At 42.1% G+C, this 22,041-nt stretch overlaps 1 protein-coding gene across 8 annotated transcripts in view; it reads left to right on the top strand.

The window, feature by feature from the left end:
* The window catches only part of RERE (arginine-glutamic acid dipeptide repeats), a 523,083-nt gene that overhangs the window by 492,219 nt on the left and 8,823 nt on the right, over nucleotides 1–22,041 (top strand). For all 8 annotated transcript variants that reach the window (XM_060201410.1, XM_060201416.1, XM_060201414.1 and 5 more), the window contains 4 exons: nucleotides 19,507–19,669; nucleotides 20,190–20,282; nucleotides 20,735–20,934; nucleotides 21,371–21,532. In XM_060201410.1, the coding sequence (XP_060057393.1) occupies nucleotides 19,507–19,669; nucleotides 20,190–20,282; nucleotides 20,735–20,934; nucleotides 21,371–21,532 (618 nt within the window). The remainder of the gene's footprint in view (nucleotides 1–19,506; nucleotides 19,670–20,189; nucleotides 20,283–20,734; nucleotides 20,935–21,370; nucleotides 21,533–22,041) is intronic.

Raw genomic sequence — 22,041 nt, 5'->3', positions numbered from 1 at the left:
TTTATCAATAAATCGTGCTGATAAACTTCGTTGGGTCTGTATTATTTTGATTATTATATACAGCATATATGTATTAAGCACTTTATATGCATCATCTGTTAATAGCACAGCTAAATGAGTAGAGAGAGTTATTCCTTCCATTTTATGAATGAAGCTCCAGAGGGGGCTACATAACATGCTTCTTGTGCAAGGTATGCTCCATTTATAAGAGGATTATCTGGTCACTTCCTTTTTTCTTTTTCTTCTTTGTTTCTTTACCAGAGCACTGCACAGCTCTGGCTTATGGTAGTGCAGGGGATTGAATCTGGGACTTAGGAGCCTCAGGCATGAGAGTCTGTTTGCATAGCCATTATGCTATCTACACTTTCTGAGTTCTCAGGTTCAGGTGGAGAATGTCACTTGTAAGCCTGGAGAGTCAAAATAAGTTTCTGTCTTCCCCTTAACTCCCTTTCTCATCATTTGGCCAAGATTACCAGGCCAAGACTTGAACTAAAGGAGTGAATTTTCTCGTCTACATGGAGGGAACTTTGAATGCCACGAGGCTCTCCTAACATTGCCATACTGATGGGCATAGATACAGACAGACCTCAGATCATACCAACCAGACTGATGGAATCATAGATAATTGCTGTGGCGGTGACTTGTGTCACTGCTGGTTCTAGAGGCTACTGCTTAGCAGGCAGGACTTTTATTTGTATGATCTTTTTAAATTTTTATTTTATTTATTTATTTTAAGATTTTTATTTATTTATTCATGAAGTTAGGAGAAGAGAGAGAGAGAGAGAGAAAGAGCCAGAGACCACTCTGGTACATGTGCTGCTGGGGACCAAACTTAGGACCTCATGCTTCAGAGTCCAATGCTTTATCCATTGCACCACCTCCTGCACCACTATTTGTATGATTTTTGTTTTGGTTTGGTTGGGATGGGGATTGCAGGGGATCAGATAAATAGTTCTTTTGGTAGGGTGCCACTGCTTAACTATGCCTGTGGTCCAGGTTTGAACCCTTGCTTACCACACAGGAACGCCATAACCATGAAGTGCACTCTGGTGATGTGACATCCCTCCATTTCCCTCTTCTTCTTCTTTTTTTTTTTTAGTGATGAATAATTATTACCAAGATAGTAGGATAAGAGGGGTACAATTCCATACAATTGCCACCACCAGAGTTCCATATCCCATCCCTCCATTGGAAGGTTCCCTATTATTTTTAAATTTTATTTATTAATATTTCCCTTTTGTTGCCCTTGTTGTTTTTTATTGTTGTTGTAGTTATTATTTATGTCGTAATTGTTAGGCCTGACTCCCTGGTTCCCTATTCTTTATCCCTATGGGAGTATGAATAAAAATTTCTTCAAAAATTTTTTTAATTTTATTTATTTATTTATTGAATAGAGACAGTCAGAAATCGAGAGGAGGGGGGAGACAGAGAGGGAAAGACAGAAAGACACCTACAACCCTGCTTCACCACTTGGAAAGCTTTCCCCCTGCAGGTGGGGACCAGGGGCTTGAACCTGGGTTTTGTAACGTGTGCTCAACCAGGTGCGCCACCACTCGGCCCCTGAACAAAAATTCTTTATGGGGTCCAGAAAGTGGAAGGTCTGGCTTCTGTAATTGCTTCTCTGCTGGACATGGGCATTGACAGGTTAATCCATACCCCCAACCTGTTTCTGTCTTTTCCTAGTGGGTAGGGCTCTGGGGAGGTGAGATTCCAGGACACATTGTTGAGGTCATCTGCTCAGGGAAGTCAGGATGGTGTTATGATAGCATCTGTAACGTAGTGGCTGAAAAGTGGTAATTATAAACTAGGATAAATTGTTAATAATCATTAGGAACCTAAAGTTAAGAATAGAGTAGATGGAACTAAGGGTCTTTGTGTGGGAAGAAACTAGGAAGTATATTCCAAGGGGCCCATGGCTTTAGTAATTTTTGCCTGAGCCCACCACTAACATTCAAGAAGGCTAAAAGTATTGTTTGGGGAATAAAAGTATCGTCATAGTTGGGAATAGGACTAAAAAACTGGATCAGGGCAGAAAGTTAGCTCCCAAATATGGGGAAAGTTTATAAATACCATTTGTTAACTGTAAACCCATATTTTTATAAATACTTGAAAAGGTCAGTCTAGAGTAGAAAAAACTACAACATGCATGCAACAGGACTTCAGGAATGCAAAACAAAAGGCTGGTAGGACAGATTAACTTCAATAGAGTACACTATACTATCTTTCCAGCCCATGAAGATTTAAGTTTTAATGTCAAAGCATTATAGGACCAGATCAAACCTTTCTCTTTTATAAATTTAATAATTTATAGTGAGGGAGAGAGAAGAGCACTTGTGCACTAGAGCATCATGGCACATGCAAGGCTGAGGATCAAACTCAGGACCTTAATCCTGAAGAGTCCAACACTATCCATTTGTCCACTGCACCACCTCCTGGGATGCAAAAATGCACTTTAATTAAGACCCAGTGCAGGTGTTAAACCAAGGCTTATGTAGTTCTTCATATATTAAAAAACAAAAGCACCTGTTGCAATGTGCAACAGTATATACATATAGCAACACTGTGGAATGCTCAGTCTGACTTCACACTTGAACATTCATTGGGATAGTTTTATTTCTGTGAGTTACTCTAAATTGAGGAAGTCAGCTTTGTTTCTGCTTTAGTGAGCAAATAAAGTCCTGTGGAAATATATAATAATCTTGAGATATTATTCATATAGCTAATTTCCCATATGTTCATGTTTATCTCAATTTTGGAAAGCTTCCCTGAAAGAGGTCCAAATTTCTTATCTTTAAAACTGAGATGTATCCTTCTTTAACAAACACTGATGGCTCTTTTATTTGCATTTTCCACGCTAAAGAGTAAGTGAATATTATTTGTATATTTTTGCATCTCAGTTCAAATCAGTGAGCATTTATTTGTACCTATTTCACACCAAGTGCTTTGCTAATTATTGCTAAGGATATGGGTCATAGAGTGACCAGATCTCCATCCACTTGCAGTTGAGAGTCCATTGGGAGACAGAGAGGAATGTAATTCAGTCATTGATAGTACTTAACAGTTTTATCAGATTCAGTGCCACATAGGCCATAAAAGGGTCACAACTAAGCAAGAGAGTTGCTGTTCATGACGAGGCTCCTGAGAAGGAAAAACAGCACATATGAGATGGCATATAGGGATAGGATGATAGCATAATGGTTATACAAAAGACTTTGATGCCTGAGGCTCTGAGATCCCGAATTTAAACCCCAGCACTATCATAAACCAGAGCTGAGCGGTGCTCTGGTATCTGTTTCTCTCTTTTATTCATTAAAATAAATAAAATATTAAAAATAAAGATAAAGAGAGCATATGTGAAAACACTCCTCTCCTCCCCCGACTCTAATAAAGGAACTGCAAGTGGGCTAGCATCATCCCAGCGAAAGGCAGGACACCTATTTTTTTGGGGAAAGGTGTTTGTAAGAGAAGCTGCAGAGGTTCTGGCAGGTGCCAAGGCAACTTTCCCAGCAGCCTGCTCTTTTGTGAGTAGAGCGGGGCTTCTTGGTCATGGATTCAATTATGCAGTGACCTCACAGAGAAATTTCTCCCTTTCTGTTCTTCATTGCAAACATTTAACTACTTCTTCTTTTTTTTTTTTTTTTTTTAACATTTAACTTCTTTTGAGAAGTGAGGAACTGGATAAAGGCCCATTTCTGAGGAATGCAGGGCTCCCCCTCCTCCAAGATTTTAAAGCACTTGAATTCACAAAAAGTTCTTTTTTGTGTGTGTGTGTCTCGGGGTTGAGTAGTATGAATGCAGAATTCATTTGTCTATGCCCATTCCTTTGTACAATTTTGTTAGAGATGGCTAGTGCCCCAGAGTTACCTTTTTAAAAATATTTATTTATTTATTCCCTTTTGTTGCCCTTGTTGTTTTATTGCTGTAGTTATTGTTGTTGTTGTTGTTATTGATGTCATCATTGTAGGATAGTTCAGAGAGAAGTGGAAAGAGGAAGGGAAGACGGGGGGAGGTGGGGAGAGAAAGATAGACACCTGCAGACCTGCCTCACTGCTTATGAAGCAACTTCCCTGCAGGTGGGGAACCGGGGGACTCGATCCCGTCCTTGCGCTTCGTGCCAGGTGCGCTTAACCCACTGCGCTACCTTTTAACAACACATGGGATTTGAAGAAAAGATTTCTCCAGAGTGAGTCCAGAATACTTTTGTATCTTAAACCAATTTCAGCAGAAAATAGGAAGAGGTGCTAAAGTATGCCCTGAGTGGCTGGGAGGTGATGCAGTGGGTAAAGCATTGGTTTCTCAAGCACAGGTCCCAAGTTTAATCCCCAGTATTGTACTTGCCAATGATGCTCTTGTTCTCTCCCATATCTCACTAATAGTCCTTCTAAAATAAATAATTTTTTAAAAATAAATAAAATATTTATTTGAATGGAATAATTACAGTGAATGCCCTGCCAGTTATTTCTCCTTTCTTTTTCCTTTTTTAAATTTTATTATTTTTCTTAAAAATATTTTTCTTTTTTAAAAAATATTTATTTATTTACTTATTCCCTTTTGTTGCCCTTGTTGTTTTATTGTAGTTATTGTTGTCGTTGTTGTTGGATAAGACAGAAATGGAGAGAGGAGGAAAGACACCTACAGACCTGCTTCACCACATGTGAATCGACTCCCCTGCAGATGGGGAGCCAGGGGCTCAAACTGGGGTCCTTATGCGGGTCCTTGTGCTTTGCGCCATGTGCACTTAACCCGCTGCGCTACCTCCCAACTCCCCTAAATTTATTTTAATGAGAGATTCAGAAAGTAAGATCAGAGAACTGCTTAGCTCTGGTTTATGGTGGTGCTGGGGATTGAACCTGGAAGCAAGGAGCCTCAGGCATGAAAGTCTTTTGCATAACCATTAGGCTGTTTCCCCAGCCCACTTGTCAGTCATTTCTTCCTGTCACAGCCACTCCCAAAATCAGTAGAGTGGGTAGAGGAGATTGATGATTACATGGGTGATTTTTCTTCTGAAGAAGAATTATTAGAATTAGAATGTCGATGCAAACATGAGACATGATATATATTACATTCTACATTTGAGGTAGGGATTCCCACATAGTTGTTTCAGAGATCTTCGTGGATCAGCATTTTCCTTTTTTTCTTTCTTTTTTTTTAATCTTTATTTATAAAAAGGAAACACTGCCCCATAGGACCTTGCCCTCAACCTGGACCAACAATGATAGAGAATGTTGCATTCTCCAAAGGGAGGATGGACAACACACTCTATGATACACCTGAGGAAGATGGGTTGACATTGGGGCAGCATGAAATATTCCTGCTCATGACCACAGAATGTGAGCTCAGATCTAGAGGGATGTAGAGGTCACATAGGCTCCTAAGCTAATTATGGGTCCCAGATCACATCAAATTGATGGGGTTTACAGTAATATTTATACCCCTTTCCCATATTAGGGAGCTACTCTCTTCCCTGATCCAGCTTTCTGGTCTTTTTCCCAGCCGTGACATCATCTCCCCAGACAATAATTAGGATTCACCTGCATATCAGATTTCAGGCTCAGGCCAAAAAAAAAAAAAAAAAAAAAAAAAAGCCACTAGTATAGCTACAGGCCCTTTGAAATATAACTAAAATATGCCTACTAACTATCTACAAAATGGAAGACCCCCCCCCCCCCCCAACACTTCACCTGCACTATTCCAGCCTTTAGGTCCATAATTGTCCAACAGTTTGTTTGGCTTTGTATATTAACTCTCTTTTCAGCCACCAGGTTCCAAATGCTAACAGGATGCAACCAGACTTCCCTGGACAGACAAACCCACCAATGTGCCTTGGAGCTCTGCTTCCCCAGAGCACTTCCCCACTAGGGAAAGAGAGAGACAGGCTGGGAGTATGGATTGACCTGTCAACCCCCATGTTCACCAGGGAAGCAATTACAGAAGCCAGACCTTCAACCTTCTGCATTCCACAATGATCTTAGGTCCATACTCCCAGAGGGTTAAAGAATAAGAAAGCTATCAGGGGAGGGGTTGGTATACGGAGGTCTAGTGGAGGGAATTGTGCAAAGCTGGGTACCCCTCTTATCCTATGGTTTTGTCAGTGTTTCCTTTTTATAAATAAAAAAATAAAAAGGAAACACTGGCAGAAAGCATAGGATAAGAGGGGTACAACTCCACACAATTCCCACCACCAGAACTCTGTATCTCATCTCCTCCCTTGATAGCTTTTCAGCTTTTCTGTTCTTTATCCCTCTGGGAATATGGACTCAGCGTCTTTATGGTGCAGAAGGTGGAAGGTCTGGCTTCTGTAGTTGTTTCCCCACTGAACATGGGCATTGACAGGCCGATCCATACTCCCAGCCTATCTCTTTTTCTTTAGTGGAGTGGGGCTTCAGGACACATTGGTGGAATCGTCTGCCCAGAGAAGTCCGGTTGCCATCATCTTAGCATCTGGAACCTGTTGGCTGAAAAAAGAGTCAATATATAAAGCTGAACAAATTGTTGACTAATCATGAACCTAAAGGCTGGAATGTTTCATATGATCAATCTCCGTTTTGTAGATAGTAGGCCTTATCTCCCTTTTTGGAATTGTTTTGTGCTAAAACTATAAAAACTATGGCTGTTTATCTAAGGCGGGCATAGGTAAAAACAGATTTGATTTGCAAGCTTGTTTGGATTTTTCTGTGATCTATGGTTAAACACAAAAATCAAGCTAAAGAGAAGACACATTTCACATCTGAGAAGGATATGGTACTAAGTTGTATTTGTGCTTTGAAGAGTAATGTATGCATCGCCTTCTTTTCTTAAATAAGTGTGACAGAGTGACAAAATTAAATACCCCCTGTTCTCCTCTCTTTATAATGAGGAAGTCTACTCTTTATTTGAAAATTAAATTTGCAGGAATGGATTGTACTTGATAATTTGCTCTGTGTCTATAAAAACCATAAAATATAAGAAGCAATGTTGCTAGAGTAACTGGTCTCATTTCCTGGCAGTCATTACATGCTTCCAATACAGAAACATTTTTTCTCCTATCCTTTCTGAATTCAAAAATGGATTTTCCTGCAGCCCCTGCCATTCAATTATTACCCCAGGAAATGCACAGATATAACTGATGATCCCTTGAAAATGTCCTGTAGCATGCCACCCTCTCTCATTTTTCATCTTTTGTTCCATTCCCGTCATTAAATGTTACGTTGCCAATGTATATTTTATAGGGTGACCCTGATGGATGTCACTTTGAAACTGTGCAGGGATAATAAGATCACACATATAATGAAAGACCAATAAATAGAAAAATGTTTACGAGATAGAAGATGAAGGTTTTAACAGTTTTATGGCTTTCTTTTTCCTTTTCTTGCCTTCTCTCCCTTTGCTGTTAGAATTATGGTTATGTTACAGACACTAGAAAACATTAAAAAGGTGATATGACGATAGAACCGACAGTGGTAAAATCCCACTTGGCCTGTTGCTGAATTCCATTAAAATAAACTCAAATAATGAAGTATTCGTGTGTGGGAACACTGAATTTGAGGGTGGAGGTAGAGCTCACATAGAAAATGAGATCCCTGATGTTGATGTTATTATATTTAAAATATTAACAGTCTTTGCTTAAACAAATGACTGAACAAGACAAAAAAAGGCATGCCAGTGGATCTTTTGTCTGGGTTCCTTGTTAGATAAAGGCCAGTAGACTATAGAGGCTCATGACAGCTATCCAAATGGCCCTTAAATCACACTTTATTGTTTTTGAACACAGTCCAAAGCCACTGCATTACATAGATTCTTCTAACTGGAGATAATTTAGTAAAGTGCTTTATAGCATGTTTCTTGGGACCCTGACTTCATCTAAACTTTGAATCTTCATCGGGTAAGGGAGAGTCAGTATTTTAGCGCAGGAAGCCTGTGAAGGCCACCTGCTTGGGACATTTCTGAGATCTACATAGCAAAGAGCCAAAAGATTTAGAGGGATGTTCACAATTGTGGACTCCTAGTGTCTTTCTGAATCAGTCCATGGGTTTTGTTCTTGGCATAAGAAATAAACTATCACTCTAGGTTGTGCATAGTTCTGATTGTACACACTTGTGTCTACCAAATATATTTCAGATGTTGGTATTCCTGACCTTGCTTCAGGTGGGTGTAGTTTGGTAATTCATGTTTGTTGGAGTACAGGGTAATTCATGTCTGTTGGAGTACAGAGTCCATTGTTATGGGAGAATGCATGCTGCTATTCAGGATGTATAAGTAAGAGGCTGAAGATACTATTGCTCTGATCAGTGTAGTTAAGAGATAAACCAGACCTGAACCTCTGCTGTAAAAGAAGTGTAGGTACTGTTTCCCCATAGTTAAGTGGTTAAGAGCATAAGACCTCTCACCACCACCACCACCTACCCCAAGCTTATGCCCCTGGTCCTACCTGTAGGGAGAAAGTTTCATGAGCAGTGAAACAGTGTCTCTCCCTATCTCCCCTTCCCTCTCATTTTTCTCTGTCTTTATCCATAAATAAATATTGAGAGAGAGAACCTTCAGTACTACCATTAGAAGCTGTGTGGGGCTGGCCACTTAGCTTGGTCTCCCTGTGCCTCATTTGTAAAATAGGGATAATGAAGATAAATATCTAGGTACCTTTGGAAAGTACATATTCAAGTGCTTAGCTATCATCATTACAGGTTTCATAATCCACTAGAAGGTGTTGGTTGGTCAGTGAAGCCACCGAGTGAAGAGAAATAGCAGCATTATATGCTTTTAAGTTCATCTTCCTGCCAGTTTATGGTTCCCACCTTTAGGTCACTTGCTTCCAAACTCTATGTGGGAAATGAGATAAAAATAAAACAGTGGAATAATTTTTAAATTTATTTTTATTTTTAATTTGTTTATAAAATAAAAAGTATCAATAAGACCATAGGATAAGAGAGGTACAGTTCCTCACAGTTCCCACCACCAGAACTTTGTATCCCACTCCCCTCCCTCGATAGAATCCCTATTCTTTTTTTATGTATATATAAAATGGAAGTATTGACAAGACCATAGGATAAGAGGGGTACAGTTCCATATAATTCCCACCACCAGAATTCCATATTCAATAACCTTCCTTGAAAGCTTTCCTATTCTTTATCCCTCTGGGAGTATGGACCCAGCATCATCACAGGGTGCAGAGGTGGAAGGTTTGGCTTCGGTAATTGCTTCTCTCCTGTACCTGGGCATTGGAAGTTTGATCCATACTCCCAGCCTGTTTCTGTCTTTCCCTAGTGGGATAGGGCTCTAGAGGTGGGGTTCCAGGACACATCAGTGAGGTCATTGCCCAGGGAAGTCAAGCTGGCTTCATGGTAGCATCTGCAACTTGGTAACTGAAGAAGCATTAAGATATAAAGCAGAACAAATTGTTTAATAATCAGGAACCTAAAGGCAAGAATATAGCAAGTGAGATTTGGGGGTCTCCATTTTGGAAAAAATAGTAGGTCTATTTTAGGTATACTCCTAAATAAAAGCCTATGACTTTACTAATTTTTGCCTGAGCCCAACAGGAATCATTTTTTAAATAACATTAAATATGAAATCAAGGAACTCTTATTTGGATATTATCTATCTTTTCTTTTCTTTTAGAAATTGTTATTTCTTTTGACCAGGAAGTAGTTGTTGCATATGTGAGAGAAACAAACTAGAACTTATTTTTATGTCATTTATGATGCATCCTATTGCTTTTGTCTTTCTTGTTTTTAATTTTTATTTACCAGAGTACAGCTCAGCTCTGGATTATGGAACTGGGGTTGAGCCTGAGACTTGTGCCTCAGGTTTTTATTTGGTGCTGGAATTCAGCCTCAGAGCTGAGCAGTGCTCTGGTAACTAAGTAAATAGATTTTTCCCCCTTTAATTTGACCAACTGAGTTTATTGTTTTAAGTAAGAGAAAGTCTTTCAGGAACTATTCAGAGCACCTTGATGGGGCTTCTTCCTCACAATCAGTTAAAACCTATGAGTTGTTCACGTATTTCCATACTCTTCCCTTTTTGTGCTTCCCATTCCTCAGGAGAACTGAAAGAGAATGGGTAGAAATGATTGTCTTGCCCTGAATTGGGCAGTCTCCTCAGTCAGACTTACTTTTGCATGGCCTGTTCAGTTCTGTGCTCTCACATGCAGTCAGCTGTGATCCTGCTATGTGCCTTCAAGCAGATCATCATTTTACAAAATGCTCTCAGAGACCACAGAGGTGGTATTTAACGATTAGCAGCAGAGCTGGCTGACAGTGTCTGGGTAGGGATTAGGGGATTCAGTTGGTTAACAAAAGAGCCCAGGAGAGCACTGCTTTAATTACCAAAGCCATTGCTGGAAGACAACCAGTTGCCTACTGGAAAAAGATCTGTAAAGGTCTCCTAAACATAGCTGATGGTTCTGCCCTGTGCCCAGCTTCTCACCTCAGGTATTCTGAATGCTTGTCAGATCCAGCCTTTCTGTCCTCAGGGAGTGAAAGGAAAGAATGGCTTGCATAGTAGTCTCTGCCAAGAAATTTTAGACTTGCTTCACTACTGAATTAGTTTTGCTAAGAAGTGATGCAGCTATAATTGCTGTGCAGATGTGGGCATGAAAATCAGGCCAAATTCTACAGCAGGGTCAAAGTTCTCCAGTTAGAGCAGCCCTTCCCAGAAGACACTGTCCTGTACAGACTTCCCTGGACTTGCTCCTTCCTGTGGCCAGAATCTTGTTTCCTTGGGACTTTGACCACTATGAGCCCTTGGTTGGGAAAGGAAGTCTTAAGTTGCAGCTCTACCTGATGATTTCTTCTCTCTTCTTCACCCATGTCCCCTAGGTACTTTATTTTAATGGCTTTCTTTAAAAAAAAAAAAAAAAAATTAGTGGCCAGGTGGTGGTGTACCTGGTTGAGTGTACATGTTACAATGTACAAGGACCCAGGTTGAAGCCCCTGCTCCCCACCTGCAGGGGGAAAGCTTCACAGGTGGTGAAGCAGGACTGCAGGTCTCTCCCTCCCTCCCTCCACTTTCCCCTTCCATCTTGATTTCTGGCTGTCTCTATCCAATAAATAAATAAAGATAATAAAAAAATTTAAAAGATTACTTCTTTAAAAATGATTTATCAAAAAAATTTTTAATGCAAGAGAGACAAAAACTCACAAGAGTGCTATTCAGCTTTGGCTTATGAATGTACTGGGGATTAAACCTGGGGTTTCAGAGTCTTGGGCATGAAAGTCTTTCGTGTAACCATTATTCTATCTTCCTAGCCCTTTTAAATTGCTTTTTGACCCCTGATGTGGGGCTGTGCAGGTGGGGAGAGCACAGTGCACAGGTGTGCTTTGGTCAACCCTGTAATTTAGTGGCTCCTATCCCATCACATTGGCAGCTAGGTGGGTTCAAAAGGCCTGCAAAATAGCCTCAGAACTTTAGGATTTGACTAAGTGAGGTCCCAAGTTTAATCTCTGGAACTACACATGCCAAGAGTGATGCTCTGGTTCTCTAGCTCTCATTAAATGGATAGACAAATGAATGAAGGAAACTCCCTCTAATATTGGACGTATCTAATTTACTATTTTCTATCTCCCATGTCAGCCTCCTAGAGGACTCCTGTTGAGTTAATGCTGGGCCAAATGCAAGAACCCTGAGAACAGGTAGCCTGCTGGTGTGCTCTGTACTAGAGACTTACTAAGAATGAGCTGCTGATACTGGAAATACATGCAGTACCTTCTGACTTCATCTATCTGTTCTACCCTTTTAGTTCCCCTGAGTTTTCTTAGGAGACATATGTGACTTTTTTTTACTTTAAAAAAGAAAACATTTTTAATTGAGCAGATCATGTTACCATATCATTGATTATAGTGTCTGAGGGGAATTCAGTGGCCTTGATGTTGCATAAACTCAGTGAACCGTGAGCCTCACACAAGAACGCAGATACTTAAGATGGTCGCTGAAGGGAGGGAGGGAGCCTCTTTTCTTTTTCTTTTTTTTTAGTTAAGTAATGGTAGAGACAAATAGAGGAAGAGAAAGGGACATAGAGATACCCGCAGCCTACTCTACCATTTATGAAGCTTCCCCTCTGCAGTGGGGAACCTCAAATTTGAACTCGGTGTTCATGCATGTTAATTTGTGTGCTTTACTGGACATACCAATGCCCAGCCCAGCAAAATCATTTCTAGTAATTCCAAGTGCCCCATGCCCAGAAGCTCCTGGATTACAGGAGCAGCCTACAGTTTAGCTGCCCACTTGTGCCTTGTACCTCCCCCAACCCCTTACCCCCATTAGATTTCTCTTTCCTTCTCACCCTATCCCATGTTTTCCTTTTGATGGAAAAATCAGGTGGTTTTTTTTTTTTTTTTTTTTTTGCCTCCAGGTTCATTGCTGGGTCTCAGCACCTGCACTATTAATCCACTGCTCCTGGAGGCCATTTTCCCACCCTTTGTTGTTTTATTGTTATTATTGTTGTCATTGCTGTTGGATAGGGAAGAAAGAAATCGAGAGAGTAGGATAAGACAGAGAGAGGGAGAGAAAGACACTTGCAGACCTGCTTCACCACCTGTGATGCGAGACACCCCCCCTCCCCCTGCAGGTGGGGAGCTGGAAACTAGAATCAGGATCCTGAGGTCCCTGAACTTTGCACCTTGTGCGCTTAACCCAGTGTGCTACCACCCGGCTCCAAATCAGAGAAATCTAATGGTGCCTAGTTCCCTAACACTGACTGACTGTGTTGCCTGGGGGGTGGTGGTGGGGTGAGCTGTTATGTGGGAGGGAAACTGGTACCTGAATGCCAGTGGCATTTTCCCCCCATGAACTATTGGGAAAATCCAGTGCCCACACTCCCACCATGCACACACACCAAGAGAAAAGGCAAAGGATTTAGTAAAAAAGAATTTGCTGAAAAGAGATCAGTGAATCTGAGTACATTGCTTGGCAAGTGCTGCATGCACCCCTTCATATTGTTGAATGGAGATAACTTTGCCTCCTTTCTTTTTCCTTTATAGTCCAGGGACTAAACTAGTTTAGTTCCTCTTGAAGTGTGTAATTACAGCACGGAGATGTGAGGTGTGTTGACTGTGAGGCCTTGTGAGATGAGGTGAGAGCACTAGGAACAAAATGATCATTATAGGCCATTCATGTCGACAACATTTATACCTCTGTGTTTGCTTGCAAGCAAAAGCAGGAGCTAATTTGCAAGGCTGCCTTTGTGGAGCTGCCTTTTGATCAATGATTGCCTGTGTTAATGTTTCAGTAAGCTATTGATTTCTGCAACAGCTTTTGTTCCCTGAATTTATGTGCAGTGGGTCTCTGCAGCACACACTATGCATGTTTGATTAAAGTTCAATTGACTTCTTTCCTGGCGAGGCCTCGAGCTGCCTCTCTCCCTATTTGTAGTACCAAAGCTTTCCTGACATGTTCTTTTGTTTGTGTTCAAGACCTAGCCACCCATGCAGTCACCAATATGCTGTTTCTAATCCTCCTAGATTCACTCCATTCCAATGTTTAATCCCTTTGTAGACATTACAGTCATTGAGAGGTAGCTAATAAAACCTGGTCTGGATTTTTTTAATTAACATTGATGTATAATTAGTATGCACAGCATATGTAACATTAAAACACTCCCACTTTAAGTGCATGGTTGTATATATCCAAATAAAAACACCGAAATCAATTCATAAACTATTTCTGTTACTCTAAAAGATTTCCTTGTGTCCCTTTACAGGCATTCCTGTCCTACACACTCCAGGCAATTACTGATTTGCCTTTTGTGATTGTACATTTGCCTTTTCTAAAATAAAATCATACAGTCTGTACCCTTTTGTGTCTGGCTGCTTCCTTTCAATGTGATATATTTGAGATTAGTCCACATCACTTCATGTGTCAGTAGTGTGTTCCCTTGTGCTACTGAGTAGTCTAGTTAGTGGTTGTACCAGTATATGTTTATTCAGTGTTCTGTTAGGGAGTGTTAGCTTGTATTCAGTTTTTTGCAATTAAGAATTTATCATTGGGGCTGGGTGCTGACACACAGTATAGTCCATACATTACCATGTCCAAGGACCTGGGTTCGAGCCCTCAGTGCCCCCCACACTCCTCCCTCTCCTCTCTGTATGTGTGTGTGTATGTGTCACTCTCCTCTCCTTCCCACAATTTCTGGCTATCAAAAAGAGAAAAGAAATAGAATAAAAAAATTGGGAAGGTAGAGGAGGAGAAATGGCCACCTGGAGTAGTAGATTCATCAGGCACCAGTCCTCAGCGATAATTCTGAAAGCAATTAAGAAAAGAAAAAGGAGAAAAGCTTATTTTATTTTTATTAAAAGTTTCTGTGAACATTTGTGTAAAAGTGTATATATGAGCACATGTTATTATTTATTTTGAGTTGAACACCTAGAAGTGGAATTAATTATTGGGTCATACAGTGATTTTTTTTTTTTCTTCTTCTTCTTTGCCTCCAGGGTTATCACTGGGGCTCTGTTGGTGACACTAGGAATCCACTGCTCTTTGCAACCATTTTTTTTTTTTCTATTTTATTAGATCGGACAGAGGAATTGAGAGAGATGGGGGAGATAGAGACGGAGAGAGAAAGATAGACAACTGTAAACCTGCTTTGCCACTTATGAAACTTTCCCCCTGCAGGTGGGGTACAGGAGTTTGAACCTGGGTTCTTGAACTTTGTGTTCTGTGTGCTTAACTGGGTGCACTACTGATTGGCCCCCTGACTATTTTACATTTCTATTAACAGTGTATGAGAATTATAGTCATTCCCCATCTTCCTGAATTTTAGCTTTTATATTCTTTCATCTTATTGTTAAATGTTGACAAAAGTTTATTTCATGATATTTCTTTTTTTATTTTTTAGTTAAATTTATTTATTTTTTATTGGATAGAGACAGAGAGAATTTGAGGGGGGAGGTAGAGAGAGAGAGAGAGAGAGAGAGAGACATCTTGCAGCCCTGTTTCACCACTTGTGAAGCTTTCCCCCTGCAGGTCTGGGGGCCAGGGGCTTGACACAATATTTACTTCAATGTTAGGCTGTTTAGGAGACTCTCCTGATATTTTCAAAAACTGTGTAGGGGTTTAAAGTTATGAACCTGGACTTTTCCTGATTCCCCCCCCCCCCCCCACCGTGTCTAACACTAGGCCAGTTTCCTAGCCTTGCTGAACTCTGGCTTCTCCTTTTTAAATCTGCAAGTTGTACCAACTTTTAAAGTTATTTGAGACTTTCAAAACATACTTTTCCTCTCCCTCCAGGGTTATTGCTGGGGCTCAGTGCCTGCATTACGAATCCATTGCTCCTAGAGTCCCCCCTCCCAGTTTGTTGTCCTTGTTATTTATCGTTGTTGTAGTTATTATTATTGTTGTTGTTGGATAGGACAGAGAGGAGGGGGAGAGAAAGTTAGACACCTGGGAGTTGGGCGGTAGTGCAGTGGGTTAAGTACAGGTGGCGCAAAGCACAAGGACCCAGGTGTAAGGATCCCAGTTGGAGCCCGCAGCTCCCCACTTACAGGGGAGTCGCTTCACAAATGGTGAAGCACGTCCGCAGATGTCTGTCTTTCTTTCCTCTCTCCATTTCTCTCTGTCCTATCCACAACGACAACATCAATAACAACAACAACAATAATTACAACAATAAAACAACAAGGGCAACAAAAGGGAAGAAATAAATAAGTTTTTTTTTTTAAAAAAAAAAAAAGATAGACACCTGCAGACCTGCTTCAGTGCTTGTGAAGCAACTCCCGCCCCCTTGCAGGTGGAAAGCAAGAGCCAGGGGCTTGAACCAGGTTCCTTATGCTGGTCCTTGCACTTCATGCCATGTGCACTACCACCCAGCCCCCCAAGATATATTTGAGAACAATCACTTACAACTATGTGAGGCAACAAAGAGCCACAGATTAATGCTATGTAGAAATGTCAGGAAGTGCTGCTTCTGAACAGACCTCCAGTAAGACTAAGGTTTGGCCTTTATATTGAGTTTCACTCCCACATTTGTTTCCTTCTGTCTCCTATAGTTCATACTTCCTGTTACTTCCTGGGCTTTCATCATTTAAAAAAAAAAAAAAAGAGGATTTTATTTAAAGGAGGGGGTGGGAGAAACCAGTTTGTGTTTTCTCATTCCCAGCTTGGGGATTGGACTGTGATTTTTTTTTTTTTTTCTTTCTTTTCCAAAAGACCTTGTACATTGAGAAAGCATGCCACTGTGATAATGGGCTGCCTTCTTTTCTATATTTTCTCATAGGAAAACCAAGACCATGTCAGCTTTTTGTCAGCACAAATCTTTTAATCCCCTGGTAGATTTGCCAGCCAATAGCAGAGGATGAATAAAGATTAATGACTTTGCAAGTCTAGAAAGTGGAAAGTAAAGGGGCAGGAGCTAGAAGACTAAGATCCAGACAATTATGGTTAGTATTTCTAGAATACCGTGAGGTAGAGAAGTGAGAGATCTTGGGCAGCTCCTACATTTCCTCCTTTTGTTCAATTATGAAAATAAAAATGGGCTTGTGGAGGCTGTGCACACAGTGTTCCTCCTGGCCTCATTGGCCTGGGCTGTGCTTTACTAGCAGTCACGAGCTCCTTCTTCACTGGTACCTGATAAGACTGAAACACATCCACAGCTCTAGGAGACACATGCTGTTGACTAATGGGAGCCAGTCACAAGCTTCTCTTGAACTACAACTCTCTTGTAAGAGTCTGATGACAGCTGTGGTTGTGATACTTAGACAAAGCATAGACAAGATCTAGTTCCAAGTGCTGAGTACTCAGCAAGTGGGAATTATTTACTTTGTAGACCATTTATTTCCCCATCTAAAATCAGCCTAGTTTGCCACCAGCTTACTTGTCACATGGTCAGTGACTAGAACACTATTATTTGTTTTTTTTTTTTTAAGTTTTATTTTACTATTGATTTATAAAGTGAGATAATGGGTTTAATTCCATACCTTTCTCACCAAAAGAGTTCTGTGTCCCCATCCCCTCTGTTAGAAACTGTAGTGGTTCTCCCAAGGTCACACACATGGGTTAAATATTATTTCTATAACTATCTATGTTTATATAATTTTCCCACTTCTTTCCTATGGTTCTGCCTTCTCTTCCTTTCTAAGTCATACCTATACCTACTACTACTTCTGAATGTTCTTCCCTTTTCTCCTGTTTGTTTGCATCCTGATGGAATTGGGAGTTCAGAATTATCTTCCCCTAACATTTTCCCCCCTCTCTGGGGGGGTATATAGAGTGCAGAAAGTAGTAGGAGTTCTGGCGTCTGTAATTGCTTCTCTACTGGACATGGACATTAGCAGGTTGATCCATACCCCCATCCTATTTCAATCTTTCCCTAGTGGGATAGACCTCTGGAGAGGTGTGGTTCCTTGGGGCTGGGTGGTGATGCACCTGGTTGAGCACACACATTACAATGTGCAAGGTCCCAGGTTTGGTCACCCAGTCCCCGCTTTCTAGGAGGAAAGCTTCACGAGTGGTAAAGCAGTTGTATAGGTGTCTCTCTCCCTCTCTGCCCTCCTTCCCTCTCAATTTCTGGCTCTCTAGCCAATAAAGAGATAATAATAATAATAAATAAGAGGTGTGGTTGCAGGGCACATTGATGAAGTTGTCAGGATGTAATCATAGTAGCATCTGCAACTTGTTGGCTGAAAGGCTGTAAGATAATGTGGACAAAATGTTTAATAAGCAGGAACCCAAAAGTAGGAAACTTTTTTTTTTTACACCAGACCTCTGGCTAATGGTGCGGGGCATTGAACCTGGGACTTTGGAGCCTCAGGCATGAGAGTCTTTTTGCATAATCATTATGCTGTCTACCTCCACCCAGAACCTGAAAGTAGGAATAAAGCAAACAGGGATAGGAATCTTGGTAGAAAGAAGCTAGGAAGTCTATTTTAGGTATGTTCCTAGGGGCCCATGACTTCAGTAATTTTTGCTTGACCTTGATAGCTAATATGCAGGTGACTTTAAAAAAATATTGAGAATAAGGCTAGAAAGCAGCTCTAAAACTTGAAGAAAGTATATATATATATACAATTAACTGTTGACCCCATTGATCTGACCAAGGGCCCATATATATTCATATTTTGCACAGGAGCCTGTGTAACTTCTGAGTCAGTCTTAGCTCGCAGTCCATGATCACAGCTGGGAACATTGTAGGCTGCACGGGGGGTAGGGGGGTGCATTTTTGATGAAATATCTGGTTGAGGTACTGTGCCACTCACATGTGGAATCTACTGTTTTATTTATTTTAGTTTCCCCAGTGCCAGTCTTTCTGGTTAGAGCTCAAGTCGTTGAATAACAACAAAATCTTTCCTTCTCTTTACTGGATTTCCAGTTATCTGACAGGTTTGGGGAGGCATTGTATCTCATCTGACCAAGGGGCTGCCATCTTGGGATACAGGTTCCCCTCCCCACCTCCCCACCCTTTACCCACATGACTTCCCCAGGATATGGTAGTCAATTAATAGGTTAATTGATGTAGTAGAGAAAATCAGTTTGATCTAGAGTCTTACTACTCTAGATTATTTTAAAATTTAATTCCATGTAAAGATATTTTATCTTTGAATATTTAAAAGGTTGATGATTCATTAGCCAGGGTTAGCTGGACATAATTGCTTGTCCATTTGTGTGGATTCTGTGCCTGTTTATCCTGGTATGGAGGAGGCAGGGGGTGCTAAAGATATACCCCCCTTTTTGAGGGTGGGTAATTGGACTGGTGTCCTCTTACTGTAGGACTAAAAAGATGCCTTGCTTCTTTCTGCTGGGCCATAAATAGAATAGTTTCCTTTGCCTTATAGACTGACCTTATGACATAGAGCATTTTGTGTGCCATCTCATAGTCTTTCTTTGTTGAGCCCCAGTTATCACCTTTAGGACATGGTCGCTGTTCCTTTCTGGATATCCACCTTGAACTGAGGCTTGGGAGCAGTACTCCTAGGTTTGATGTCTGTTCTTCCAGATCCTCTACTGTGCCCCTATCCTCATCAGCTCAAATGTCTCATTTGACCAGACATTTCCCTGTCATTGGAGTGTTGTGAAGAAAATAATCTCTCTGGTCACACATAGACACACAACACAGGGCAGGGAGTTTTCCTTTCTGTTGATTGTTTTTTGATGCCTCGCATATTTACAATAGCAGTGGTGTGTGGTATGTCATAGGTACCCAGAAAATCCTTATTGAACCAGTGTTCTTCATCTGCTTTCTGGGTTGCAGAGATAGCTCCACTCCCTAGCTCAGCAAGTAGGTGCTAGTAACAAGGTCTGTTTCACCACCACCACCACCACACACACACACACACACACACACACACTCCCTCTCCCTCTCTCTCTCTCTTTCTCTCTCTCTCTCACAGACACACACACGCACACACACACACACACACACACACACACACACACAGCTCCAGCAGGGGCTAATTGTTCATTGTACCCAGTCATCATCTGTGTGACTTATGAACTCAATTCTGAGCAGGGGAGAGTGTAATAAAATCCTGGCAAAACCACACCCCTCTGGCACTTTGTTCCACAGCAGGCACTTCCTTCAGAGCTGGCTCTTTTTTCTTGCAGGGAGAACTAATTACCTTCTATTACTATTGGAAGAAAACCCCTGAAGCAGCCAGCTCCAGAGCCCATCGCAGGCACCGCAGGCAAGCCGTGTTCAGAAGGATTAAGACTCGCACCGCATCCACACCTGTCAACACCCCCTCCAGACCTCCCTCCAGTGAATTCTGTAAGTGGGGGGACTCTGCAAATCTAGCCATATGTCCCTGTCATCCGTGGGCTGGAAGGACAACCCAGGAGTTGTGTTCTGTGCACATGAAGCCTAACCTGAGCCTAGTCCACTAACATGGGAATTCAGTAGGGAGGACTTTACACACATTCATGCATTTACTAAATTCAACATTGAGATTTTAATAAAAATAGAAGTCGATAACTAGATATCCCATGAAGGGCACCATGGATGCACTTCTTCCCAGAATTGACTAGTTGTGGTGATCATGGCTAGCCATCTCAGGATTCAGGTGTTACATTAGCCCCAGACATGGCAGGGTGCTCCTCACATACAAGTCCTGAAGAGTTCAGGGTGGTCTTTATGATTAATGTTGCACCTCAGCCTGCCCTGTCACTCTTGTGGCTCAGAGCCTAGGGCAGGCTTGGAGGTCACATGTGGCCCTAGTCTTGGCCTAGCTTGATGGTTTCCTGTCTCCTCCATCCCCAACTCCCACCCCTGGTTGCCCACCTACATCTAGTGGATCTGAGTTCTGCCAGCGAGGATGACTTTGACAGTGAGGACAGTGAGCAAGAGCTGAAGGGGTACGCCTGCCGCCACTGCTTCACCACTAGTAAGTGATCTTAAGATCTTTGCCCACTTGGTGGGGGGCGGGGTAGTTGGAGGTAAAGATCATGCTCAGGCATTTCCAGAACAGATTGTGAACAGAATTTGAGGCCTGCCAGGGCCAGCATTGACATGATGCTTGCATTGTATTTCAGGGTTATAGGAGAATGTTGAAAATCCTCATTTCACTCTTCTGTTTCAGGAGTGGGGAGTAATGGCCAGTGAGTAGCACAGACCTGGCCAAATTTCCAGTGGGGTGACCCTGTGTTTCCTGGGTATCTCCAGTATGAGTTGAAGAAGAGGTTTCTGAAATTTTCCCTCCTGTAGAGAGAGAATAGGACTGCACTTCCCCAGGTTATCTAAGTGTTGAACCCCTGGCCCACCCCAGTGGGTTCTCACAGCACATGGCTCCCAAGGCATTGATTTTCAAGGTGGCACCTCTACCCTTTTCCCTCACAGCCTCCAAAGACTGGCACCACGGGGGCCGGGAGAACATCCTGCTGTGCACAGACTGCCGTATCCACTTCAAGAAGTACGGTGAACTTCCTCCCATCGAGAAGCCTGTGGATCCCCCACCATTTATGTTCAAACCTGTCAAAGAGGAAGATGATGGGCTCAGTGGGAAGCATAGCATGAGGACTCGGCGGAGTCGAGGCTCGGTGAGTCTGCAACTTGGCTGCCTGAGCCTGGGTCCTCCTGACCCTGCTTTAGGTTTCCAGGGTGCTGGGGGCTGTATGTTTAGGCAGAGATACAGTTCTGGTTGCTCAAAGGGAAGCAGATAGATGTGCCAGCAGAATCAGTGTGTCGTGTGTGTCCGTCCTCCTCCTACCCCCCCCCGCTTTGCAGAAACACAGTAGTTTTAGGAGTGCGACTTCATCATCTGACTACTTTTCTCTGAGTCACATTCTCATCCTGTCGGATGAAACAAGAGTTTGGGTTGAGTTGGAAGAGGGTGACAGTTGCTTGCTGGGGGCTAAAATTTATCGCAAGTCAGGTGGATGGGAATCTACTCGAGACAGAAACACACACACACCCCTCAGGTGGCCCACATGGGGACTGCATCCAGTCTCACCAACCTCTGGTTTGGGTGGGTAGATGTCTACACTGCGTAGTGGTCGAAAGAAGCAGCCAGCCAGCCCTGATGGTCGTGCATCACCCATCAATGAAGATATCCGCACCAGTGGCCGGAACTCCCCTAGCGCTGCCAGCACTTCCAGCAATGACAGTAAAGCAGAGACCGTGAAGAAATCGACCAAGGTAAGGTACCAGGTTAGGTGTTGGACAGCAGTTTATTCGTATGGGACAGCATGACCTTAGCTGAGGGCTGCAGACCGGGAACTGGAATTTGGGGCTTGGAGCAATGGGGTGATTAGAAAGATTCTCTTCCAGGAATCGGCAGTAGTGCAGTGTGCACGTGGCGCGAAGTGCAAGGGCTGACTTAAGAATCCCGGTTTGAGCCACCGGCTCCCCACCTGCAGGGGAGTTACTTCACAAGCGGTGAAGCAGGTCTGCAGGTGACTTTCTCTCCTCCTCTCTGTCTTCCCCTCCTCTCTCCCTTTCTCTCTGTCCTATCCAACAACAACGACATCAATAACCACAACAATGTTAAACAACAAGGGCAACAAAAGGGAAAAAATATATATTATATATATTATATATATATAAGAAAGATTCTCTTCCCACATCGCCGAGTTATTCCTGTCTTCAGATATTTCCTGGCCTTAACTGGTTCCTCTCAGAGCTCTCTTGCTTCTGATGGATGAAGC

This window comes from Erinaceus europaeus, chromosome 11 (genome assembly GCF_950295315.1).
Source record: "Erinaceus europaeus chromosome 11, mEriEur2.1, whole genome shotgun sequence".
NCBI lineage: Eukaryota > Metazoa > Chordata > Mammalia > Eulipotyphla > Erinaceidae > Erinaceus > Erinaceus europaeus.
The sequence above is the reverse complement of the archived record's forward strand: the minus strand, read 5'-3'. Positions and strand labels throughout refer to the sequence as shown.